We start from the raw sequence: 27,344 nt of genomic DNA on the forward strand, positions 1-27,344 counted from the left end.
ACTTCAGCCAGGTCACGATCTCGCGGTCCGGGAGTTCGAGCCCCGCGTCAGGCTCTGGGCTGATGGCTCGGAGCCTGGAGCCTGTTTCCCATTCTGTGTCTCCCTCTCTCTCTGCCCCTCCCCCGTTCATGCTCTGTCTCTCTCTGTCCCAAAAATAAATAAAAACGTTGAAAAAAAAAATTAAAAAAAAAAAAAAGAGAATGGAAAATGATTGGATAAATAAAACAGCATTGGCCATGAATTAATAACTATTGAAGCTGTGTAGCAATTACACAGAATGGTTCATGGTATGTTGCCTAGTTGGTATATGTTTAACACAATTCTCAATACAAAGTTTAAAAAGAATTTTTTTTGTCCTCAAATAGGATGGACAGTTCAAGCCAAGGCAAGATAAATGTTTTTCATTTTCTTAAACCCAAAATTTCTAGAGTATCAGCTTATGGAAATATTTCCCCTGGTGTTATGCTAGCCTGTTGGGGCTGTTTAGATGTATCTTCCTTAACATTAACTTAATTAAACTGTTTTCACATCTACTCCACTGAATGCATATGTCTGAGAAGCATTTCATGGTTATTAGTATTTTTTTTTTTTTTTAGGATTGTGGAAAAGGGATATTATAGTGAACGAGATGCTGCAGATGCTGTTAAACAAATCCTGGAGGCAGTTGCTGTAAGTATGAAGTGACAGCAGTAGTGTAACTTTTGGTAAACTTTCCTTCTTACAGAATCATCAGTTAACTAGTGTACATCTGTGACCAGCCGTAACATTTACAACAAAACAGTATGCAATACTTTGTAGAATATATGTTGATAAATGCATATTTTCGATGATTACTCCCTGAGAGATGCAATCCTCCTGTATAATACCATAAGTTTGTTAAAATAATTTCCGTTATTATGAAATCCAATCAGACTTTGGTGCTGGTGCCTATACTTGTTCTCTTCTCTTTCTTTCCATTTCTTGAGTTTGTTTCCTTATTGTTTTTGTTATTTGGCAGGGAAGTGGAGGAAGGTTGAATGTGACAAATATAGATCTTGGAGCATAGAGATTATTGATTTTTCTTTCAAGACAAGTAATAAATGAATTAAAGTTAAAAATACTGACAATTGTATTTTTTAAAGGAAATATATAAGTTAATGTTTCTAACTAGAATAAAGTTTTGAAAGTTGATGATAGAAACATGCATACACATTTACAGAAATATGTAATTTTGAGAAGCTTGTTTGGATTGAATTAATAAGGAAACATTTGCCTAGATGAAACAGACTCCACTGATGAAATTTTTCCCATATGTTTAATGGTGTCTGATATGTGCTGGAACACTTTGGTGATTATTCATTTATTGAATATAAAGTCAGAACAAATTACTCTCTGAACAAACAGGATGAAGCCCAAGCGGAGATATTTATCAGCATTAAAGAGACAAATCTATAAAATATACTCAGAATTAAGATATATTCTATTGTGTGGAGTCAATTATCTAACTAAAATCATCATTCAGTATCTTGAGAAATCAACCACAGTGACAAGATCACATGTCCTGTGAATTTTACCCCAACTAAAACAGAAAGAAGGGAAGGAGGGAAGGGAGCCAAGGAGGGAGAGAAGAAGGAAAGAAAGTAGGAAGGACTCTGGTATCTAACTAGCTTGTCTATCATTGATGAAAAGGAATAACAGTCTTCACAATCTCCACAGGACTCCTAGAGATAGCAGATCTGTGGTCTGACCAAATCCATGATTGAGCTATCAACACCAAGTTCAATTGGATATATAGCCCAGTCTTTCCAAATTATTCCTTCCTATACAAGTGTTTTGGTCGTTTTGCTGTGGTAGGGTATGAAAAGTTTGAAGGTGGAGAGGATGCCCTGGAATTTTACTCTAAATATACAGTGCAGTTCCTGATTATATGAATATTTTATTTCAAATTCATCCTCTTACCATACCCAAAATAACCCCTCCACTCCAGAGTTTTCATCACACGCAGTATAGTTACCATCCCTGGTTTCTGAAGCTTGGGAATGATTTTTAACTCTTCCATTACCTTCTCTCCTCATAGCTACCTTTCCAACTTCAGTGGGGTCTTCCTTCTACTGCCCCTGAACCTAATCCTGCTCCCTACCATGCGATGACTGCTCCTGAGTGCTTTATTAAACAAACAAGCAAACAAACAACCACTTCTAGTTACTTCCAGTTCCTGTCATTAAATATATAAGTCTAGAATTCTCTTTTTCAGTCCTTGTTTTCATCTTGTCACTTCTGAGTTCAATAATGGCAGTTATTTGTAATTTAAATTTTTAAATTTTTTAATTTTTTTTAAATTTAATTAATTTTTAAATTTCCATTTATTTTTGAGAGAGAGAGTGCGAGCGAGCAGGGGAGGGGCAGAGAGGGAGACGCAGAATCCGAAGCAGACTCCAGGCTTGAGCTGTCAGCACAGAGCCTGACATGGTGTTTGAACTCATGAACCACAAGATCATAACCTGAGCTGAAGTCAGATGCTCAACCGACTGAGCCACTCAGGCGTCCTTATGCCTTTCTTAAATACCCATTTAAAAACTTCGTTTCTCGGGGTGCCTGGGTGGCGCAGTCGGTTAAGCGTCCGACTTCAGCCAGGTCACGATCTCGCGGTCCGTGAGTTCGAGCCCCGCGTCGGGCTCTGGGCTGATGGCTCGGAGCCTGGAGCCTGTTTCCGATTCTGTGTCTCCCTCTCTCTCTGCCCCTCCTCCTCCCCCTCCCCCGTTCATGCTCTGTCTCTCTCTGTCCCAAAAATAAATAAACGTTGAAAAAAAAATTTAAAAACTTCGTTTCTCATTACTATATATGATAGATTATCTATTTAAAAAAATTTTTTTTCAACGTTTATTTATTTTTGGGACAGAGAGAGACAGAGCATGAACGGGGGAGGGGCAGAGAGAGAGGGAGACACAGAATCGGAAACAGGCTCCAGGCTCTGAGCCATCAGCCCAGAGCCCGTCGCGGGGCTCGAGCTCACGGACCGCGAGATCGTGACCTGGCTGAAGTCGGACGCTTAACCGACTGCGCCACCCAGGCGCCCCTAGATTATCTATTTAAATAAACACGCTGGCAGTGGCCCACTGTCAATTTATCCAAATTACGCAGGCAGCTGGTATAACAGTTAAGAGGACTTAGGGAGTCAGAGCTTGGTTCAGTTTCTAGATATGTGAGCTTGGGGCCTATCACTAAACACTTCTGAGCCTCAGTTTCCTCATGTAAAATAGGCATAATATTTAACCTAACAGAGTAGTAGAAAAGACTAAATAAGCTGATAGCAATGTTCAAAAGAGAGGGAAAAGGGCAAGCAACTTCAGACTCAGTATATTCGTATAAAGATGTATTAGATGTTGAAAATCTATACGTACATCCCTACTCCCCAGCTAAGTACTAAAATCAAAAACAATTGACAATAGTCAGTGCTCAATAAATATTTACCAACTAAATAACTGAAAATGCATCAAAATAGAAATAGTCACTATTCTGTGTTTTGTCTTTCTAGATGCTGATACATTTAGTGAAACATGCTTACTATCATTTTTCTGCTCATTTCATATGAAACAAAGCTTTCTTTTTTTTTTTTTTATATATGAAGTTTATTGACAAATTGGTTTCCATACAAAGCTTTCTTTATAACTTGCTTCCATTCATGAGATTCTTTTCTGCTCCCTTACTATCATTTAATTCTTTTCCTGTCATTCAAAACGCACCTTCTTCAATATGTTCTTTCTGGCTGCTTCCATCCATTTAGGTCAGCGCTTGATTCTTTTGGTTTATCACAGTGGGCATGCTTCAATTTAGTGATACTCAGGTAGCTGACTGAGAGAACTCTGTCCTTATTCAGCGAATGAGAAATGAATGCTTTCATCATCAGACTTTTTCCACCTATTGGAGTTACACCAATTAAGGAATAAAAGGGCCCCCAACAGGGAGGGATGCCCCAGATAGGGGTACCTCACATAGAAAAGAGGGCCTAGACTTCAACTCTATTCCAGATCTTGCAAGATGGATTGATTAATCTACTACTAATTGTCAATTTAAAGCAAACAAACAAAAAACTTGTTATTCTATCTACTCAGAAAGCTCCAGTCTGAGAAGTTACCGAGCAAAGGGGGGTGGGGGGAACAAAAAGAGAAAGAAGCACGCTGAGAAATAGACTCTTAACTCCAGAGAACAAACTGATGGTTACCGGAGGGGAAGTTTGTGGGGAGATGGGTTAAATAGGTGTTGGGGATTAAGGAGTGCACTTGTTGTGATGAGCCCCAGATGATGTATGGAACTATTGAACCACTATACTGTATACCTGAAACTAGTATTACACTGTATGTTAACTAACTGGAGTTTAAATAAAAACTTAGATAATAAAAAAAAAGTACTAAATAAAGAAATAAGTAAGAGCAAAAAAAAAAAGTAGATTGCCACATTCAAGTCACTCTTTGAAAGAAGTTTTACAAAAATTTTCTCTGATTGCTACAACTAAAGATTAACTTAGAGAAAAAAATAATAATTTTCCTAAATGTTTCCACAGGTAGAATAAGCAAGCAATTTAAAACTTATAGGAAGTGGCTGACATTTATGAAATAGTTTATTGTCAACTACATAGCTATAGATAGCTATAAAAATAGGACAGTTGGGAACTCAAAGTAATCAGTGATACATCTCACATTTCCTCTGGATCACACACTTAGAAGACTATATCTAGGCTGGCTTTTGAAAGCACAGAAGCAGAAAGCTTGAAGATTGAAAAGTTCTTGGGAAATATGTTGTGTGGATAATTATACCTCTTAGGTAACAAATCTCACAATCCTTCCCTTCCTCCCCACTTCATCCCAATTCTTGCCCCAAATATTTCACAGTATTTGTCTGACTGTAATCTTGCTCCTTCTGCTTTTTAGCTTTAAATAGAATTTATGAAAGCTTTTAAAGTGAATGTGAAAGATGTTTCCCTCTTTGAGTTTGCATTCATCCAGTTAGTCTTTGAGGGCAGATCATTAAGCCTTCTTGAGTATTCTATCTTCCTGAAATGAATTCCAGGTAGTCCCAAATTAGATGGTCTAGGTCAGTCTGGACAGTTTGGAAGGGTCATCACGTCCTCATATGTCAGAAAGCACAATACCAAGTCTTAAAGCCCTCCTTTTCCATTTACTTACAAAGATAATCAGGGAATAGTCCAACACCTCTGATGTCTCTTACTGTTGCCACCATCTCCAGTCCTTTTCTTGTTCTCCCTGATATCCTACTGTCCCTCTATTTCCAAAAAGAATTACTGTCTCCTTTTTGCCCCACTCCTGATGCCACTTTCCATCTTTTTTCTAGCCACAACTCTCTTAGGTATGTCTTAGTTTCAAAGCCATGATTTGAGCACCTGGAGAAACTTGTACATATAGAGTATGTATTGAATTTAATAAAATAGAAGGAAATGGTTGAGGAACTTAAACATGTCTGCTGCCCTAGTACATAGATTTGGGGTTAGAATTATTTTGAAGATTGTGATAATAGGGGTAAAGAGTTGCAAACAAAAGCATCTAACCTTTTAAAGTTGTGGAAACCAAAATGGTATCTGAATATTGAAGTAAAACAGGAAGTGGACATGAAAAAGATGAAATATTCCAGGCTTCTTGTGGTAAAAATTTTTAAAACCTATAACCTCCCCTAAAAAAGGACAGATTTTTAGGGGTTGATTGTGCACACATCCCTGCCTGGAAGGATTATCAAGGCAAAGAGGATTTCAAAAAATGGCATCTAGTTAATTGTTCTTCTCAGGATTGAGATGAGTGTGTTCACTATTGCAAAAGCTGGTTGAAGTGTCATGGACATGATGTGACTGAGTAGATGTGGTCTGATTCTTGTTTGATGACCTCAGATTATAGTCATTACAGATTTATTCATAGCTATTCTGTCAGGTTTCTGTTGATTAGGGCACAAGATTGACAGATTCATTGACTTTGGAGCAGGAGAACTGGCTAATCTTAAGTAAGGGTGGGAAATATTGTCTAGTTAATGATGGTGGTATCCAAAAACACAAAAAGGAAATAATGTAACAAAGAGGAATACTCACAGTGTCCTTATGAGGTCAGCAAAGGCATGGATTGTGTCTGTCTCTATACATGACCTATTAAGATTAATGTGAATAAAAAGAGAGAGAGAAATAGGGGAATTCAGGCTATAAGGGAATATAGTTTTAGGAAAGGTAACAAGTTTTAATTATGTTTAGAAATGCTTATTCCAAGCAGGTTTGTATAGACCATGAGACGAAGGATATTACCATATCATCACAATACCTTTTTGATTAAAAAAAAATTTTTTTTCAACGTTTATTTATTTTTGGGACAGAGAGAGACAGAGCATGAACGGGGGAGGGGCAGAGAGAGAGGGAGACACAGAATCCGAAACAGGCTCCAGGCTCTGAGCCATCAGCCCAGAGCCTGACGCGGGGCTCGAACTCACGCACCGCGAGATCGTGACCTGGCTGAAGTCGGACGCTTAACCGACTGCGCCACCCAGGCGCCCCAACCTTTTTGATTTTAAACAACCTAATTGGTAATTTGGCCTATTTTCCATTCCTGTGACACTGTAGTGCGCATATATGTATTCTGTTCCTCGGATACTGAATGCTCTGAAAAGCTAAAATTCAGAAAAAGCTGAGCAAAGAATTCTACCACCCACAACGGGGTCTCTAGGAGGACAAGGTCTTCTTTACACCGATGTAATTTATGTGCGACAGCCTCTACCTATGGGCTACCAGGGTAGGACTCTCGGCTGGAAAGATTCCTTTGACAGTGATCTCCTTTTAAGAAAGAATGATTGTGTGGGAAATATCAAAGTGTTGTGGTTTGAAGGTGAACAGTGATCTTTTCTTTGTAAGTGTGCTTCTCTCCAAGGATGGTACAGTGACTAAGGTTAGGTTCTACTTAACTATTTCCATGTTCTTCCATTGTTTGTTTATTGGAAGATGGGGGCAGGACCATGAAATTTATTTCCTTCCTCTCTGGTAATAGTTCTCTGCCCAAAAGCTGAAGAATTCCCTGTCTTGAGAGAATGAAGTCCTATTTTGTGTTGTATGTGTATCTACAACTTCTAAAGTCTTTGACCCATAAAAATGAATTTTTATTTTGGGAATGGCCAATTCAGATGTAGTGTTAAAAACATGAACAATTCTCTCAAATAGTCAGGTAGAATATTTTTTCATTTCTAGAAGGAGAGCATTCAAGCAATGTTATAATATTCTATTAATGTCACTCTTTGGACATGGAATTTTTATTTTCTTATCATTAAATAATTCAGGAACAAATTTTGCAAACGTTTTACAAAATATTTTTATCTGCCTAATAAATGAGAAATATGTGATTCAATGAAGATGTCAAATTAACATACAGGCATAGGCCTAGATCATGGCCTATGCACATTGTACCAGTCATGGAAACAGAAGGTTAACTTGGTTTTCTTATTTTAATCACTGTCTTCCATCCCATCTCAAGGGTTTAGCTCCTGAATGAGGAATGCTCACAAATGTCCAGTTTACTCACTTTGACTGAGATGTAGAATTTCTCAGTGAGGACAGTGGGAACACTAGTTTCATTTGGGCAAGGCAGCTCTTTATAAGTGGTTAGCATCCCTGGCTGTCTTAACCTATTCTGGTTGCTGTCACAGAATACCGTAGGCTGGCTTAAACAATGAACATTTATTTCTCACAGTTCTGGAGGCTGGGAGCTCCAGACCAGATGCCAGCGTGGTCGGATTTTTGGTGAGGACTGTGTTCCTGATTTACAGACTGATGCCTTCTTTCCACATCCTCACATGGTGACGTGAGTGAGCTCTGGTTCCTTCATTTTCTTATACAGGCGCTAATCCCTTCATGGGACTCCACCCTCAAGACCTGAGATCTAATTACCTCCCACGGCTTCACCTCCAAATACCATCACACTAAGGACTAGGACTTCAACATTTGAATTCTTGGAGACACAAACATTCATCCACAGTATTAGCTTCAATACACTGAATGCCAGGTAGAGACCCAGATATTGTGACCACAGACAAGAAAGAGTTTCACACAATTTCCAATGCATCTAAGTGGAACCTTCTCCTTATTCTGTTTGTTCTCTCTCTCTCTGTCTCTCTCTTTCAACCTCTCTCCCTTCCTCCTTTCTTCTCTTCTTACAAATTCCTTACAAATTCCAGAGAATCATTACCATCTGAAGATTCAAATGTAAACAACATTTGCAGTGCTAGACACCCTAACAATTCCTATTAACTTTTTGGCCTACTTTAAAGAAAATTTTCAGTACCATTATGGGTTTCAAAATGTTTTTTTGACCTAGGGCAAGAATATATTCCTCATTCCAATGTCCCACTTTATCATTCTACCTTTTGTAAATGTAACTTAAGGCCCCTCTGTGCTATATCCTCTTTATTTTTAGCTCATAAAAGAAGCATGGGATAAATCTCCTGCATTTAACATGCTGTATATTTAGTATTAATCTTCCACAATTCCCAAACCTTGGGATTTCTCCAGATTTTTTTGCTTAAAGTTTACAGGGCCTGATTTGCCAATTTTTTTTTTTTTCAAGGAAATACCGCCCTATTTATTTTCAATCTGTAAAATTTACCTGGAATGTCAGGGCTCTGCCTACTATGTTATAAACAGTTGGTGGATTAAATAAAAAACTACTTACCTATGTACTACACCCTTGAAAATAGTCAAAACTCAGATTTTACTAATAGGACATCCAAGTCGTTTAAAAAATATATAGGGGTGCCAGGGTGGCTCAGTCAGTTGAGTGTCCAACTTGGGCTTAGGTCATAATCTCATGGCTCGTGAGTTCGAACCCCGGTTGGGCTCTGTGCTGACAGCGCAGAGCCTGGAACCTGCTTTGGATTATGTATCTTCCTCTGTCTCTGCCCCTCCCCTGCTTGCTGTCTCTCTCAAAAGTAAACAAACATTAAAAATTTTTTTAAGGGGCGCCTGGGTGGCTCGGTCAGTTAGGCGGCCGACTTCGGCTCAGGTCATGATCTCGCGGTCCGTGAGTTCGAGCCCTGTGTCGGGCTCTGTGCTGACAGCTCAGAGCCCGGAGCCTGTTTCAGATTCTGTGTCTCCCTCTCTCTCTCTGACCCTCCCCCGTTCATGCTCTCTCTCTCTGTCTCAAAAATAAGTAAATGTTAAAAAAATTAAAAAAAAAATTTTTTTAATAAAAGGTATATGTAAGTTGCATAATTGTATTGGCAATGTCCACCAGGAAAATGAATAGTTTACACACATAACTTGGGATGCAGACAAGGATTGGTTACATTTAACTGTCTTTTGTTTTCTTTATACGGAACTGAAAGTATAACAAGACTTTCAGTTCTAAATTTGACCTACATGTTGGAGATAATTGCATTGTCCTTTCTGTGGTCATCGGTTTTCCTCGCATTTACTTTTTGTTATTTATTTATTTATTTATTTATTTTTTAATTTTTTTTTCAACGTTTTTATTTATTTTTGGGACAGAGAGAGACAGAGCATGAACGGGGGAGGGGCAGAGAGAGAGGGAGACACAGAATCGGAAACAGGCTCCAGGCTCCGAGCCACCAGCCCAGAGCCTGACGCGGGGCTCGAACTCACGGACCCCGAGATCGTGACCCGGACCGCGAGATCGTGACCTGGCTGAAGTTGGAGGCCCAACCGACTGCGCCACCCAGGCGCCCCTACTTTTTGTTATTTAAAAGACTGCTTGAATCTTTGGGATCCTTCATGATTTAGAAGAGAAAAACAGGGGCACTGGGGTGGCTCAGTCAGTTAAGTGTCTGACTCCTGATTTTGGCTCAGGTCATGATCTTACAACTCATGAGATCAAGCCTCGTATCAGGCTCTGTGCTGAGAGTGCAGAGCCTGCTAGGGACTCTCCCCCCCCCCCCCCCCGCAAACTTGCTTGTGTGTGTGCGCTCACACACACTCTCAAAATAAATTTTTAAAAAAGAGAGAGAAAAACATACATCATATCATAGCATTTCCCCACCTAACCCTCCACTGTCTCCCTATCACACTCACCCTTCTATGTGTGACCCTTAAAGTCCTGCCTGGAAAGTCTCCTTGCGGACCTTATGATTCTCTCTCCATGTGCCTTCATTCATGGCACTTAAGTGACCTTTTATTCCTCCAATATGAGAAATTCTAGTCCTTGGAACTTTGAATTCTTGTTTGAAACTAGAATATAAATTCCCTGAGGGTTTGGACCCCATTGTACTATGTCCAATGTCTGGAATATTTCCTGATACATATTGAGTATTCTGTAAATATTTGTTGGATGATTTGACTGGCCAAAGATTCTTCATTACTTTATTAATTCATTGATACATTCACTCACCACCTAAACAAACTACAAGTATTTATTGAGCATATACATAGTCCCTACTGCTGTGGAGTCATGAAGAGACATGTGGCATGTATGTGCCAAGAGTTTATGTTCTTTAGTTCATCACTTGCTAAATACAGAATACTCAGTATGTTAATTTTCTATTACTGACTAACTGCCACAAATTTAACAGCTTAAAACAACTCATTATCTCACAGGTCTGTAGGTGTGAAGTCCAGTGGGCTCTACTGGGTTCTCTGCCTAGAGTCTCACAGGGTGGAAACCAAAGTGTTGGTCAGATGGGCTCTTATCTGTAGGCTCTAAGAAGAATCTGCTTCCTTGCTCAATTCAGGTTGTTGGCTAAATTCACTCTCATGTGGTTGTATGACTGATGTCCCTGTTTCCTTACTTCTTATCAGCCAGGAACTCTCAAAAGCTGCCTGCATTTCTTGGCACATGCCTCCCTCCATCTTCAAAGCCAACTAGAGAGCTTCAACTCCCTGTTTTTCTTTTCTGTTCCCAGCCAGAGAAATTCTCTGCTTTTCAAGGGCACATGAGATTTGATTAGGCCTACCTGAATAATCTCCCTTTTGTCATTTAATTTAATATAATCATGGAAATGCTACCTCATCATATGCATAGATTCCACCCACATTCACAGGGGAGGGCACTTAATATGGGGGCTAAGTCCATAGAGTGGTCATTCTTAGCATTCTGCCTATTCCACCCAGACCAACCTACTCTTAATAATCACTGTGTGATGCATGAGGTTTTTAACATAATGCATTTAACCTAATCAACTCCAAACATGGTTTCTGTAGGAAAGTAAATTAGGAGCCCAAAGGCTGACCCAGACACAAGGATAAATTCGAATGTCATTGGTTTTCAGGCCTTTCGGAGACTCATTCACTGACAAGTGTTTTGGTTTGTTTGTTTTCTAATGTGTAGCACTTATTCTGTGTTCTCATGCTCTTCCTTTTATTCTTTTCTCCTGTTGTTTTCTCCAGGTTTTTATGTTAGGAAATCAATTCTGCTACTTCAAAGCATTAACCACAACAAGTATTTTCAAAGGTCTTCAAAACTATTTGCTGTATCTTAGAAAACAAGCTCAAACACAGATCAGCCATCAAAAAGAAAGAATGACGGCTGAGGCTGAGGCTGAGACTATGTGGCTACTTGGGACACCAAAATATAAATATACAATATACTCTGATACATTTCTTTTTTCGTGTTACTCTCTTTTATTTCACTTCCCTTAATAATATGTCTTAGAATCTTTCCATTTATATATTAGTTTGCTATTGCTGCGTCACAAATTAAGACAAACTTAAGCATAACACAACACCCATATATCACCTCATAGTTCTGGTAGGACAGAAGTTGGGTGTGACATGACTAGATTCTCTCCATTCCAAACTCAAGGTGTCAGCAGAGCTGTGTTTCTTTCTGGAGGCTCTGTGGAAGAATTTGCTTCCAAGCTCATTCGGTTTGTTGCTCATTCAGAATTCCTTGTGGTTGCCTTGACACTTACCTTCTTTGTCTTCAAGTCTGCAGTGGCGACTACATTCTTCTCATGCTTTGAAATCTTAGACTTACTTTTCTGCCTTCCTCTTCTGCTTTTAAAGCTCATGCAGTTATGTTGGGCCCATCTGGATAATGCAGAATAATCTCTATATTTTAAGGCCAAAGTGATGAGTAGCCCTAACTACATTTGCAAAGTTCTTTTTGCCATGTTACATAGCATGTTCATAGTCCTGTGGGATTAGAGCATAGGGTCTTCTTAGGGGTCATAATTCTGTCTACTACATTTTAGTGCATATGGATCTTTTTCACTCTTTTCATTGCTACAGGGTAATTTATTTCATACTGTGGTTTCTATAATGTATTTATCCAGGTTCTAGATAGTTACTTAACATTTTTCCAGTTTAAAAAATTATAAATAGTATTATCATGAATATCCTTGCAAGCATATTGACACACAAGTAAAAATATTTCTTTAAGATACATTCTAAGAAGTGGCTTCTATGAGACAAAAAATATATTAATTTGGGGCACCTGGGTGGCTCTGTTGGTTGAGCGTCTGACTTCAGCTCAAGTCATGATCTCACCGTTGTGAGTTCAAGCCCCACATCGGGCTCTGTGCTGACAGCTCAGAGCCTGGAGCCTGCTTCAGATTCTGTGTCTCCCTCTCTCTGACCCCCCACCACTTGAGCTCTGTCTCTCTCTCTCACCCTCTCTCAAAAATTAATTAACATTAAAAAAATAAAAAATAATTTTATACATTTTATAGTTGCTGCTAAATTGCAAGGCTTTACCAATCTGCAATCCTGCCAGTAGTATGAGTCTGCCTCTTTACCAACATATGCATCTAACCAATCCTTGATAACATCAGTCTTTTTTTTGGGGGGGGGTAGTAATATATGTGGTAAAAATAATTCATTACTTTGATGTACTTTTTCTAATTATAATACTAAAATGTCATGAATATTTCCTTCCTGGGTTTACAGGACATTTTCAATCCTCTGTGAGTGGGTCATCATATTCTTTACCTTTTCCTATTTCTTGCTTTCTTTGCAATGATTTTTGTTTTTTTTTTTTCTTTTCTTGGTATCTAGGAGCTCCTTATATATTCAAATTTTAATCTGTATCATACCTATCTTTATATGTAATCTGTATCATATTGATAGATGAAGTAAATGTTTTTTCCTAGTTTTGCTTTGCTTATGCTATCTTGTGCAATTTTCATTTTTTATAGTGATTTGAACTGGGTTTTTTTTACATTTTAATTTAAATTCCATTTAGTTAACATACAGTGTAATGTTAGTTTCAGATGTACAATATAGTGATTCAACATGTCCATAAACATCCAGTGCTCATCACAACAAGTGCACTCCTTAATCCCTATCATCTCTTTTACTCATCCCCCCCAACTGACCTCCCCATTGGTAACTGGTCGTTTGTTTGATTAGACAATTCCATACATCTTGCTATGCTCAGTATGATAAATATAGTTACCATCTGTCACCATTCAGTTATCTCAATATTATTGACTATATTTCCTCTGCTCTACTTTCATCCCCATAACTTACTTATTTTATAACTGGAGCTTTGAACCTATTAATCCCCTTCACCCCTCCAACCCCCTCTCCTCTCACAACCACCAGTTTGCTTTCTGTATTTATGATTCTGTTTCTGTTTGTTTTATTATATATATATATATATATATATATATATATATACACACACATATATATTACATCTTCCTTATCCATCCATCTATGGATGGGCACTTAGGTTGCTTCTATATCTTGGTGTGAGTTTAGTGAGCTTATGTGTGCATTTATATTTTTAGTTCTTCTGGTGGATTACTTTTGTAACTTTAAACAATATCCTTCAACTTCTATTTTATGTTTCATTAAACTTAAGCAGTATATATCATCTTTCCACTGAGAAAAAATAAGGAAAGTAACATACATACGTTTGCTTTTATTCATCTCCACCTTCAGATTCTCTCTTGTCATGTCTCTGTTTTACATTGGTAAGGGTTATATCATTTGTATTTACATATCTTATGTATTTGTTTGGGTTCAACATTTAAATGGTCTTGATGCTCATCACTAGCCCTTTATCGCATTTTTTTCTCTTATTACGTGGCTGAATGTATTCATTCAAGTAGTTGAGTTTTTGTCGCTCTTTGTGTCTTCTTGTTTTTTCTGTTTGCAGAAGGACGTAGCAGCAATATATCCCCTGAGTTCTTTCATGACTTTTATGTCCACTTTATACTTGGAGGACATATTGTAATATTTGCAGGACACCTGGCTCTCACCTCAGCAATCTATATGCATTCCTCTGTGGTCTCCTTGCACTGAAAGCTGCCTTGCAAAAATCTGACACCACCTTGATATTTCCCTTCGTAGAGATGGTCTGCTTTCTTCTGCCTACAGGTCTAAGAATCCTTTCTTCATCCTTGAAGGTCAATAACTTAAGCAGTTGTGTGTCAGTTTCCCCAGCTCTTTTCCTGTGAGGAAAGCAGCACTAGCATTTCCCCCCATCTTACAGTTGTGCACCAAACCACAGCTCAGAACAGCTGTACAAACAGTGGAACCAAAGTTGTTACAACTCCCAGCCTAGTCGAGGCTTGACCACATTGCCTGGCATCTGTACAAGTCTTCTTTATTGGCCTTTGGGATTCTGGGTCTTTTAAGTTTCAATGTGTACAAAAAGTCTAATTTAAGCAATCTTGTGGGCTTTTGATAATTTCCTATACTTACCTCTTTAAGTCAAAGCAGATGGAACATTTGAGCTATTTTGGTTTCTGTAACTCTCTGGCCCATTTCTTATGGAACTTCTGAACCCTTATCTAAGGTTCTTCCTCCCCCTTCATTCACCTATAAGAAATTCTGAAGCTAAATACATGTCTTTGTTTTCATTTTTCTTTTTCTGAGAGACAGAAGTTCAGAATTTCAGCAAATCTACTTCCTTCCCTGTGCTCCGTGCATTTTCTACTACTGCTGTATAGTGGTAGCTACCCTGTATTCTGCTTTGTTGTACATGGGCCTGTCTCCTGAAAGAGGCAGATTATCTCTAAGCTAGGAATAATGATTTATTCTCCTGTATCTGTCATCCTTTTCCTCTGCCTTCTCCCCTCCTTACAAGCATACAAACAACACCTTATACCCCAGTGTACTCATAGCACATAACAAACACAATACATATTCACTGACTTGAATCCAATTGTTTACAAAAAAACTTGTTTAGGATCCCAGCATTTTGAGTGCTAGGAATATTTTAGAACTAGCCATGATTTCTAAAAGACAGTGGGACTTCAAATACATTTAATAATTCAATAAACTTAAGTCACATTACTTTCAAAAATCACACCACTTTAAAAAATGATCGTGTTAATCCAGTTTTGCAGGAGAGCACTTTTCGTGGAATATTATGTATTTTAAAATCTAAATGTACATCGCATATTTCCCTATGTTTTGGAACAGATATCTAATTTCATAGAGCTTGACATGCTGATAGATACAGGGAGAAATAATGTTGAAAAACACAATTTCTCACACATACACTTTGCATTCTAGTCTTGGCTTCTACTCCTCACACTTTAACCTGGAAGCACTTACATTTTTTCATGAATAATATATTGAACATGTCATAGGTTCTGACAATCTGTGTAATCTATCCTTTGAAATACTCCTTTGAATGTTTGAATTCATTCAAAACTACAGTATCCAACTTTTAAATTATCTTCCGGGGGCGCCTGGGTGGCGCAGTCGGTTAAGCGTCCGACTTCAGCCAGGTCACGATCTCGCGGTCCGGGAGTTCGAGCCCCGCGTCAGGCTCTGGGCTGATGGCTCGGAGCCTGGAGCCTGTTTCCCATTCTGTGTCTCCCTCTCTCTCTGCCCCTCCCCCGTTCATGCTCTGTCTCTCTCTGTCCCAAAAATAAATAAACGTTGAAAAAAAAAAAAAACTTTAAATTATCTTCCTGCTTTTTTTTGCCTGTGAAGTCATTGCTATAGAGACTTAGCCACGCTCAGGGTTTAATGGCTCTGGATCCTGCAGAATTCCAGAAATGCCACCTTATTTTAAGTTGGATATCATTGAGAAAGAGCCCTATTACACACTGACTCACAATGTTCATACTTTCTGTTTATGCATATAGTAGGCCATTTGGTAGAGGCTAAATGATTATGCTATCTTTTGCTAGAAAGCAGAAAGAAGAATCTTGAGAGGAAGATTCTTCCTCTCAAGTCACATGTGTGACTACCTTAATAGTAGTAACACCAGCCATCACTACCATGTGTTACTGACTGTGGACCAAGCTTTAGGGTGTCTGGGTGGCTTAGCTGGTGAAGCGTCCAACTTTGGCTCAGGTCATGATCTCACAGTCTGTGAGTTCAAGCCCCACGTCAGGCTCTGTGTTGACAGCTCAGAGCCTGGAGTCTGCTTTGGATTCTTTGTCTCCCTCTCTCTCTGCCCCTCCCCGCCCTCATGCTCTGTCTCTGTCTCTCTCTCTCTGTCTGTCAAAAATCAATAAGCATTTTTTTTAAAAAAAGTACTTACTGTAGACCAGCTTTAGCTAAAAACTTCATGTACATCAGTTTACTTAATCTTCATACCTATAAGGCTGTCTAATTATATTAATTTCACAGATAAAGAAATTGAGACTCAGAAAGATTAGGTAACTTTCCCAAGGTCATATAACTGGCTCATGGCGGAGTCAGGACTGGAACACAAAATCAAAGATGACTTCAGAGTTTATTATCTTAGGTCCTCTGCTGTCTGCCTTCCCCTACTGTACCATGCTATAAATTATGTTGGACCCAAAGCCAGAGACACTGATGACCAGAGACCTAAGCACGGCAAGAAGTCAAGGGCTAGCAGTGAAACGAGGCAAGCAAGATACATCCACTTTAAAGATCACATAGCAGGAAAAAACTCGCATTTTTTAAAAAAAGACACAGGTGCTTTGCAGCAGGTGTACCTCTTAGGTTTGCCTCTGCTTTTTTACTCTTGGATTCAGTTCTTGAAAGCTACTTGTTTGACATAATGAGAATACTTTACATGCTATAATTAAAAAATTAAATCTGTCTCAAATAAATTAAGAATATGTGCAAATGCATATTCCATTCTTTTTAGGACAAGTGTAGGTGGGAATAAGAATAGCTCCACAGATGTAACTCTTCCAGGTGCAGGCAGCTCTATAACTTAATCAATACCCAGAATGACGGTAACATCAAAAGTGAAACATCCCCAGTGTGAGTCAGTGGTAAGAAACTGGATAGAAGACTACGTACTCAATTCTTTGTAGCTACATTCAACTTCCATTTAATTATTGTATTTCTTTACAAGTAGTTGCCCTTTTTTGCCAGTTTTTGGGGGGCACAAATGTAGTGCAGTACTCCTGGGCTGATTATTCAGGCTGGTCTTAACTGGCATACTCAGCTCCAGAGCCTACTGATGACTACAGGCTGATGCTTAAATAGCAGCTCCCGATGCTTTCAAATATCGTAAAGAGCTTTGGGGGTAGGATATACTGTCTCCATTTACCATAAGCCACTGCTCCCCAGCCTAGTGAGTAAGACCACAGACTCCAGGCCAGACTATTTAAATTCAAATTCCAGAACTGCTACTAATTGTATGAGCTTCAGCATGTTATTTAACTTGGCTGTTCTTAATGTGTAAAATGGAGATAATGGAATTATACATAAAAATATTATATATAGGATTAATATGATACACCTAGGATATAATAGGATTGGTATATGTGGTAAATTACTTGGAACAGTGCCTGTCACATAGGAAGTGCTATAGAAAAGTTGTTAAATAAAAATATTTAAGTTCAAATGGGAGTTCCGAGCACTTCACTCTCGTATTATTCAACCCTCCTTTAGAAGTATTTGAGTTTGAGATTCCTAAATAATCTCTTAAAGTCTGAACTGGCTCTAGGATTCTTAGAGTAATCCTTCAGAGAGGGCTTTAAAAGAATTTGCGTGTAAAACACCTTGCTTATCTAAATTTATTATAATCCGAAACATTGTTTAATAAGACTTAATATCCTGGAAAGGCACTTGATGTTTTTTTAAAGTATATATGAGTTGAGGCCACTTAAGGCTTAGAAGGAACTTCAACATATTGAAACCCTCAAGAGTTTGATAAAATTGTATTTTCTATTCTTTAAATAAAATACCACAGAACACAATAGATCATTTGATCATTTTATAAAGATCAAGAGATTTTATAATTGTCATAAAGCATAGAGAATCTCTGAACAATCACCATATACAGGCAAAGTTGATTTACTTTATAATTTTCTGAAGCATCACTGAAACGTTTTAATTACTAAATGGACTGTTGATACTAGTACTTAAAAATTAGTAACCTTCCATATAATTCCTCATATCAACTCTTTAAGAAGTTTGCTTTAATGATATACTTATATAATAATTATACCTTTCATGTATTTAGCATTTTTTTCCTATTTTGGTAAATGTTCATTTTTTTATCAATAAATTTTAAGAGATTTATAAATAATAAATTAAACACTGCATAAGTAGACTATAATAAATAAGCACATCATATTTACTTGGAAGGAAATATGGCCTTTAATGGTTAAAACATTGATTCAACTATTTTGTAGATTTAAGAATTTTTGAGACGATTATCTCCAAGCCAAGCACTATTGCCTCTCTTAAACATAATATGATTTTTATCTTTTATATCTCTACAACTTTGGCTGAACTTCACATCTGGCACTTCTCTCAAGCACTCCTATGGGCTCACAAAAGGGGAAGAAATTCTTTCTAACCAAGGAGCAAGCTGAAACTATTTTTTCTTTACTATAGTATGAAACCTCAGAAACTTATAAATGAGTACCGTAGAAATTTTGATCAACATTAAACTAAGTGCAGAGTTTCTTGCCGTTGTCATTCTTTCTTTCCCTAGCAGCTTTAACTGCATTAACTGGTAGCAGTTATGAGTGGCAGTAATAGGTTCAAAATGGTCTCCAATACTGAGGATAATTCCAATTTTAGGTATCGGATAGAATATTATTTAGAAAACATTTCAAATGTCTGGAATAATGTTGACATTGTCTGCTTCTGGTCAAGATGGAATAAAAGGGACTAATTTACACTCTTTCTGAAACACAAACCAAAAACTCTGCATCATGGTTTCCAGACATTGAATATCTGGCAGCCCAGGACAGTGATCCTTGAAAAAGGGAGCACAAGTAATATGAGTCCCACAATTACCTGAAGAGAGTTTCCAGGCTGCCATATAGGGAGGGAGAAACCAAGAGCCACCCCGAAATCTCCCTGGGTTGAGGAGACAGAATAGAGTCTGAGAGGTCAAGGAGACCAGAGTTCACAGAGCAGAGTGCCCTAGAGGAGAAAGCTGCTCTGAGAGGAATCTCTGGAAAGCTGCAGATACTACTCCCCCCAGGTCTTCTGCAGAGTACTGATCCACACGTGCATGTGAGAAGGCCAGGGAAAGAACCACAGAGCAGAGGGAACAATGCTTGCAGCACACTTAGGGTTGAGAAGAGTCTGTGTTTCCAATAGAGAAGACGAATTTAACAAAGTTTAAAAGCAAGTCTCAAAAGGATCACACTGTTTACAAGCAGTGTAACTTAACTGCACCCAGTTAAGAATCATAATGTCTATCACCCAGTCAAAATTATGAGAAATGCATGCAAAAAGCACATCCATAGTGAGACTGGCTGAAAGCAGGTGGAAAAAATGAATCAAGAGGAATATCCTTAGAAATGACACAAGTGAAAGAAATAGTATATAGAGACATTGAAACAGTTGCTGTAACTGTGTTCCATGTATTCAAGAGGGTAGAGGAAAGACTGAGGATGTAAAATACATGTTCAAAAAAAAGACCAAAATCAAACATCGGGAGGTGAAAACTGTGACAAAATGTTTACTGGATGGAATGAACAGCAGATTAGACATTTCAGAATTAAAAGTGAACTTTAAGACATAGCATTATCCAAGGTGTAACACAAAGAAAAAATGACATCAGTAAGCTTTGGAACAACTTCAAATATATGTTTGAATATGTATATATATATATATATATATATATATATATATGTAACTGGGATCATTGAAGAATGATGGGGGATTGAATATTTAAAGAAATAATATGCAAATTATTCCAAACTTAATGAAACTTATAAAGCCACACATCCAAGAATCTTAAGAAATTTCAAGCACAAGGAGCATGAAGAATGTGATACCAAGGCACAGCATATTCAGTATTCTTAGAACTAAAATAAGATACCATAAAAAGCATCCAGAGAAAAGACACATTATATCAGAAGAAGAAAGAAAAGGATGACATTAAATTTTCATCAGAAATAATGCAACTAAGTGGCGCCTGGCTGACTCAGTCAGTTAAGTGTCCACCCCTTGGTTTCCGCTCAGGTCATGATCTCACAGTGTGTAGGATTAAACCCCACATCAGACTCCTTGCTGACAGCACAGAGTCTGCTTGGGATTCTTTCTCTCCTTCTCTCTCTGCCCCCTGCCTTCCTTACCGGCATGTACATATGTGCTCTCTCACTCTCTCTCTCTCTTTCAAAATAAATAAACTTAAAAAAAGAGAAAGAATGCAAATAAGAGACATCAAAGCATTATTTTATTTTATTATTATTTTTTTTAAACGTTTATTTATTTTTGGGACAGAGGGAGACAGAGCATGAACGGGGGAGGGGCAGAGAGAGAGGGAGACACAGAATCGGAAACAGGCTCCAGGCTCTGAGCCATCAGCCCAGAGCCTGACGCGGGGCTCGAACTCACGGACCGTGAGATCGTGACCTGGCTGAAGTCGGACGCTTAACCGACTGCGCCACCCAGGCGCCCCATCAAAGCATTATTTTAAAAAAGCATCCTGGTGTTCTAAACTTGGTGAAAATAACTTTCAAAAGTGAAGGCAAAATAAGGCCTTTATTCGTCATACACAACCTAATAGAATTCATCACTAGCATACATACAATACCAGAGTAGATTTGGTTATGCACTGTAAAATGGAGCTTACCAATCTATCCTTTATTCACTTTCCAGCACGCTCTCCAAGGACAGCTATATTGTTTAATATTGTCTTAAACAAAGAGCAGGATGAGTTGAGTTCACCAAGTTTCTTGAACACAGAGCCACACAAGGTTATGAATTGGGATGGACATAGGACATTCTAATCCAGACGGATTAGGAGAGATTTCCTATCACAGCCCTGATAGTTTTACCATTTCATTTGTTTAACAAAAATAAGTGCCAGTATGTGCTAGATCTTAGAATGAGTTCTAGCTGTTCCCTGGGGTTTTGTGTCTGTTCGTTGAGGCCTGTCATAGAGCCTCGTTCAGCCCATAATTCTGATCATTCATTCATTCATTCACTCTTTTATTCATTTTTTCACAGACATTTATCGAAAACAAACCAGACCTTTTGCCTAGAGTCTGTGGGTACAAAGGTGAATAAAATAACCCCTTCTCTCAAGGAATTTATCTATTACTTTGATAGACAAGTACACAATTATATCAGAGTATTACAGGGATATGAAGAAAAAATGCTACTGGGAGAGGCAGAGAAAGTGATATTTGCTTTGCTGGGGAGAAATCACACAGAGGAAATGATGTATAATCTGGGTTATGAAGTAGTGTTCCAGGTACTATTACCACGTTAACAAATTATCCCCAAACATACCAGCTTAAAACAACCACTTTATTGTACTCACATATTCTCTGTGTCAAGACTTTAGACAGGACGTGGTGGGAATGACAGTTATCTCTGCTCCATAATGTCTGGAGTTTGGGCTGGTAGACTCAAAGGTTTAGTGGTTTGATGTCTGGAAACAGGAATCAGTTACAGGTGTCTTCACTCACATGTCTGGCAGTTGAAATGTCTGCCACACAGGACCTCAGCAGGGACTATCAACTGGAAAACCTATACATGGCTTCTGTGTGTTGCCCAATGTTCTTCAAGCAATGCGGCCATAGGATTGTAAGACTTTTTGTGTGGCAGCTTAGGGATCTAAAAATAAGGATTTAGCGCACAAGGTAGAAACTGCATTGATTTTTATGATCTAACCTCAGAAGATACACACCTTCACTTCCACTGCATTCTGTTGGTTTCCAACAAGTCACAGACCAGATTCAAGGAGAATTAGACTCCACCTCTAGATGGGAGGTGGCAACATTCTGGAAGAGCATTTGGATGTGTAATATTGTTGCAAGAATCTTTAGAAAATACAGTTTGGCACATGAGAGCTTATTATTACCTAGGAACCAAGTGGGAATATGTATGGCATGATTTAGGAATAGTAAGTAAGGCTGTGGGTGTAGTCAGTGCATGGTAAGAATGTCCCAGAATAATGCACAGTGAGAAATTGGGAGCAAATTTTGAAGGGCCTTTTTTTCATACTGAAAATACTAGGTTTTAACTTATAGGCAACGAGGAGCCCTTAAGGGTGTGTTGTTTTTGTTTTTAAACTAGAGGATTGAAATGAGTTAACGTGTGTTTCAGAAAGACGATCTAGGTATAGGGATGTGGGCGGGGGTGGTTAGGAGACAGATGTTAATAGTGCAGGTAGAGAATATGAAGGCTTATGTACTCAGTGGTGACAGGGTAAATGGAAAGAGTAGATGTGGGATGTATTTTGGAGGTGGAATTATGACTGACCAAGACTACCGAGAGAAAAGAGGACTGAAATAAATGGGAATGCCTAAGAAGCGCTAGCACTTGGCTGCTTTGCTGCAGGTGCATTCCTCCAGCCCTGGGATGCTCTACAGATCAAGCTTACATGGATCTCACAGCTGGCCAGTCCTAATCATGCCTGTTGATCCGGTCATGGGAGATGGTAGTCACCTACTGCTTTTCCCATACATTCTGTTGACAATGCTGAAGGCGTCACAGGCTGGAGGTCAAGCGTAAAGACAAGGGTAGCAGCAGGTCTCCAGAGCAGATGTGACACAAAGGTAGAGTATTCACTCTGAAGTTCTTACTTAAATTTTTATGTGTTGATTCTGAATTTTCTGAGCAGTGGAGAAGAGCAAATTCATGCCATTTAATTTTTCTTTGCAAAGGAGAGCTGTGATCAGAATACCGTTTTCTTTTTTTAATGACTGGCTCTTCTTTGTCCTGTTAGATTTTTAAAGAGATTCAAACTTCCTCCTACCAACTCCTGAGACATTATCAATTAGCCACACACAGCCCATTGAACACAGCATAGCTGTAATTAAACTAAATTACTATGCAGTAGCTTTCATTACACAATGACACAGTTTTTGTTAGGACCATAGAGAGAGTTTAATTACATGTCTAGACACCCCCTGAATTCAGAGCGGCAGTATTGTCTTTTTCTGTTTAAAAGAGAGTTTCGGCTTTTGGTGATTGCATTTTTTGAAAGACCAAATGGTAAGATATATTAGGGGTTCTTTATTTTTTTTAATTCCACATTCTACTTTCATGCATATGTGATTTAGGAGCCATTTATACATCTGTGGATATATTTTCCAAGAAAAATGCATAGATTTTTCACTCTTTGAAAATCTTTGATATTTGATATACATTTTGCTTAATCCAAAAGCTTTCTTTCTCTAATATACCTGCAAATATCCACTTGACTTATTAACATATAAAGCATGTAATCTGAAGTACAGTCATCTATTATAATATTTCCAGCTTCCTCTTCCTTGTGAGGAATTTCAACACTTTGCCTGAGCATAGAGTGCTTTCTACCTTTATCCTCAGTCCTGCTCATTCAAGCCTCTCTGTAGACTCTATTCTCTCTGCTGGACCAGAGCACACAGGTTCAGGAGCTCCTGTGTTTCTTTTGTTCCCCAACCTGATCTCTTCTTTCTCGTTACAGAAATGTGTTTGCTGCCTCTTTCTCTGTAACTCCAGATGATTTTTGGACCTTTCCCCCGGTTACGTACCATCTCCTGCATACAGCTTCCATTTAATTGGCCAAGCCTTTCCATAGCCTCCATTCCTTAATTCTCATCTCTCCTGAAATCTGGCTGTATGCATTGGAAATAAGAGGATGAAATTATCACATGTTTACCCTTTCTAAGCATTCTCAACAGCCCCTTGGAAAGTTGTCCCACAGCATGCACTTGCTCCAGTCTTATATTCAAAAACCTTTTATTTATTGATTTATTTGTTGATTACATGTACATTGTTTCAGATTTCATTTTTGTACTCTTTTAGCATGAGACTTGTCTGTTTAAATCAGGACACATCACTTTTTCCATTAATTTTTTGCATGCATAATTTAAAATGATAATCTTTCATTTAATAATTGCTCTTGAAAACAATGATAAGTGTTTCATTGAAGAGTGAATGTTTTGGATTTGGGGTTGAATCTAAGGAAAATAGTATAGATAAAATTATACTTGCCACCAGTACTATCTAGACCATTCTTGTAAATGTGTACTTAGTAGACTTCGTAACATGCACATATATAAATAGACAGGAAAATGAACTTCCAGCCTGTTGAAAGTATCCCTGTTCCCTCACTCTGATTTTGCACATGAGGAGACTCATACCAAAATCAGAAACAAGAGCTGGAGTATGACGGTTTTTCATGACCTCTTTGCCTATCAGGTGTTCTAATCTTGACACCTCAGGTTTCCCTACCCAGTGGCATTCCTAATTATCCTCTCTGTCAGCATCCTGCCCCTTTTCTCCATGACATTGCTACTCCAAAATTCCCATCTTTGTTTTATCCAGACACTCCTAAGCCACACCCCAAATCTAAAGCAGAGATGCTCCCATGGGACACTTACCACAGGGACAGCACAGGCTCAGTGCTCTTCAAGGGCACCACTGCAGGGCCCAGCAGGACACCTTCATTTACAAACAGACGACTTTGGCTTGCCCACTGTTCATTAACGTGTCATTACAGCTGGCCAAATCACTATTCACTTCCATTTTCTCACACTGACAAGTCCAGTTTTTGAATGTTTTAGACATGAAGGAAACTGAAGAGAAAACTAACAGATGAATTTTCAGCTGTCTTTGCCCAAGTTCCCCTGAGTAGGCATATGTTGTGTTGGATATTCAGATCAACTTCAAAGGATGTAAAGAAATTAATTCAGCCATAACTATCAATGCTACCTTAGAAGAACAAAAACTATATAAGTATTCAAGATGTCATTATGAGGTTGACACCCTTTTGCCTGATCTTACAATTAAAATGTTCTTATTGGGTTTTGGCTTTTCCCAGAGTGATGCTGTAAATCTCATAGCACCTTTGAGGTGGCTAAGTATTATTATCCAATCAGTGTAGATGGCACAGATGCTATGCCTTATTTCAGTTAAATGTATCAAAGTGATGTTGCTATGGAAATGTAGTGCCACAGTGTAGGCACAAAATTTTAACTTCTATCAAAGATTAATAATGGCAAATGAGTTCCTTTGCAGATTATGACCATTCTTTGAGTATCTATAAGTTAATGACTCAAAAGTAGAACAACATACATGTCTATAGGAAAATTGAGTTTATCAATCATTCAAAAATACTTCTTGAGTACATATTTAGTGCCTGGCACTGTGCAAGAAACTAGATATCTGAGGAACCAGATCCAAATTTCCTTGTCTTCCTGGGTTTTCAGTCTAGTGAGGGAGGCGTCCTAATCATAAAGCTTGCAAAGAAATAGGCATGTTGTAAAGAAAAGTAGGAGGCATCCATGAAGGCACATAAGTGTGGGCACATATGTTAGTTTGGAAATATAGATACGGCCTCCCTGAAGAATTGACATTATAGTTGAGGCCTGAGGATGTGGGGGGCTGGCCAGGTAGAAACATGTAAAAAAGCATTCCAGAAAGTGGGGGCAGTCAGAAAGGGATGCTGAGATGGGGGTAGGGGAGGGAATGGGGCTTGAGAGAAATTGAAAGAAAGTCAGTATGGGAAGAACAGAGCAAGAAAGGGGGAAATAGCAGGATATGAGGCTGGAGGGGAAGGCTGGAGCCAGGTGACCAAGGCCTTGAAGCTAGGATACAGTAATGGGAAACCATTGAAGAGCTTCCCAAGGAGAAGAAGTGGCCTGATTACCTATGTTGCTGTGTGGAGAATAGATTGAAGGTAGGGCCTGTTGGAAATCAAAGAGGGTTAAGGGAGTACTGTGGTGGTCTAGCTAAGCTCATGGCAATGCCATGGAGAAAGGCAAAGTGATTCTGGAGACATTTTGGAATTAGAATTCACAGCACTCTACTATGACTTGGATGGAGGCTACTGGGGGAGAAGAGAGAAACAGTTTCTGACTTGAACACTTGAGTTGATTGAGACATCACATTTTGAGGTGGGAAGAACGGAAAGAACAGGGCTGGAAGACGCTCAACAGTTCAGTTTTGGACGTATTGAATGTAAGGTGTCTCTGAAACAGCCAGCTGGAAATGAGACCTGGGCAGGTGGATATATGGGCCTGGAGCTTAAGAAAACAACAGTTTGAATTAGAACATCTTTTTTAGATAGTATCATGGAATAGTCTTTGCAGTCTTAAACTACTAGCAATATTAATGGCATCATGTGTTTAGTTCATGTGAGACCAGACATAGTTACCATCTCAATGTACATATTCATATTCGGAGAACATCATTCATAGTAGATGCATGGTATTCAGGACAAGCCAACATGAAATGCCTGCCAATTATATAAAATTTATGTTTTTAAAAATTCATTACCCAAGTAATATATAATGTTTATAGTTAACTTTCATATAATAAAAAACTAAAATTGGGGCACCTGGGTGGCTCGGTTGGTTAAGCATCCAACTATTGATTTAGGCTCAGGTCATGATCTCATGGTTCGTGAGTTCAAGCCCCACATCAGGCTCCACACTGACAGTGAGGAACCTGCTTAGGATTCTCTCTCTCTCTCTCTCTCTCTCTCTCTCTCTCTTTCTTTCTTCCCCTCCACACTTGTGGTCTCTTTCTCTCTCAAAATAAATAAACTTAAAAAAAAAACTTAAAAAGGGGCATCTGGGTGGCTCAGTCAGTTGAGTGTCCAACTTCAGCTCAGGTCATGATCTCACAGTTCGTGAGTTTGAGCCCCACATCAGATTCTGCACTCAGAACCTGGAGCCTGCTTTGGATTCCATGTCTCTCTCACTCTCTCTCTCTCTCTCTCTCTCTCTCTCTGCTTCTCCCCTACTTGCACTCTTTCTCTCTCTCTCCCTCAAACATTAAAACAATTTTTTAAAATTTAGAAAAAAAGAAAAAACTAAAATTAATTATAACCCTACCCACAATTTTTTTACACACATGTGTACTTTTGGGGAGGCTATAAAAAGTAGCTGGAGGGAAAGGAATAGACAGACAAGCTCAGGAAGATTTTATAGCAGAAGAGAAGGCTACAAGCACAGTAGTAGATATCTAATTTAAGAAGCAGAGTCAGAAACAAAATTCGTTTATTTATTCATAAACTTATACTTCCCAAATGTTTATTGAGCATCTGCCGGGCGCCAAGTGCTGTTTTAAATTCCAAAGCAGG

At 38.6% G+C, this 27,344-nt stretch overlaps 1 protein-coding gene across 1 annotated transcript in view; it reads left to right on the top strand.

Annotated features, from left to right (window-relative positions):
* The window catches only part of CAMK4 (calcium/calmodulin dependent protein kinase IV), a 215,853-nt gene that overhangs the window by 154,032 nt on the left and 34,477 nt on the right, over window positions 1-27,344 (top strand). The window contains exon 5 of the mRNA XM_047090178.1: window positions 597-669. Coding sequence (XP_046946134.1) covers window positions 597-669 — 73 coding nt within the window. The remainder of the gene's footprint in view (window positions 1-596; window positions 670-27,344) is intronic.

The sequence above is a fragment of the Lynx rufus genome, unplaced genomic scaffold, assembly GCF_022079265.1.
Source record: "Lynx rufus isolate CCGP_SWC_20201006 ecotype Redwood Valley unplaced genomic scaffold, mLynRuf1.p SCAF_1, whole genome shotgun sequence".
Taxonomy (NCBI): domain Eukaryota; kingdom Metazoa; phylum Chordata; class Mammalia; order Carnivora; family Felidae; genus Lynx; species Lynx rufus.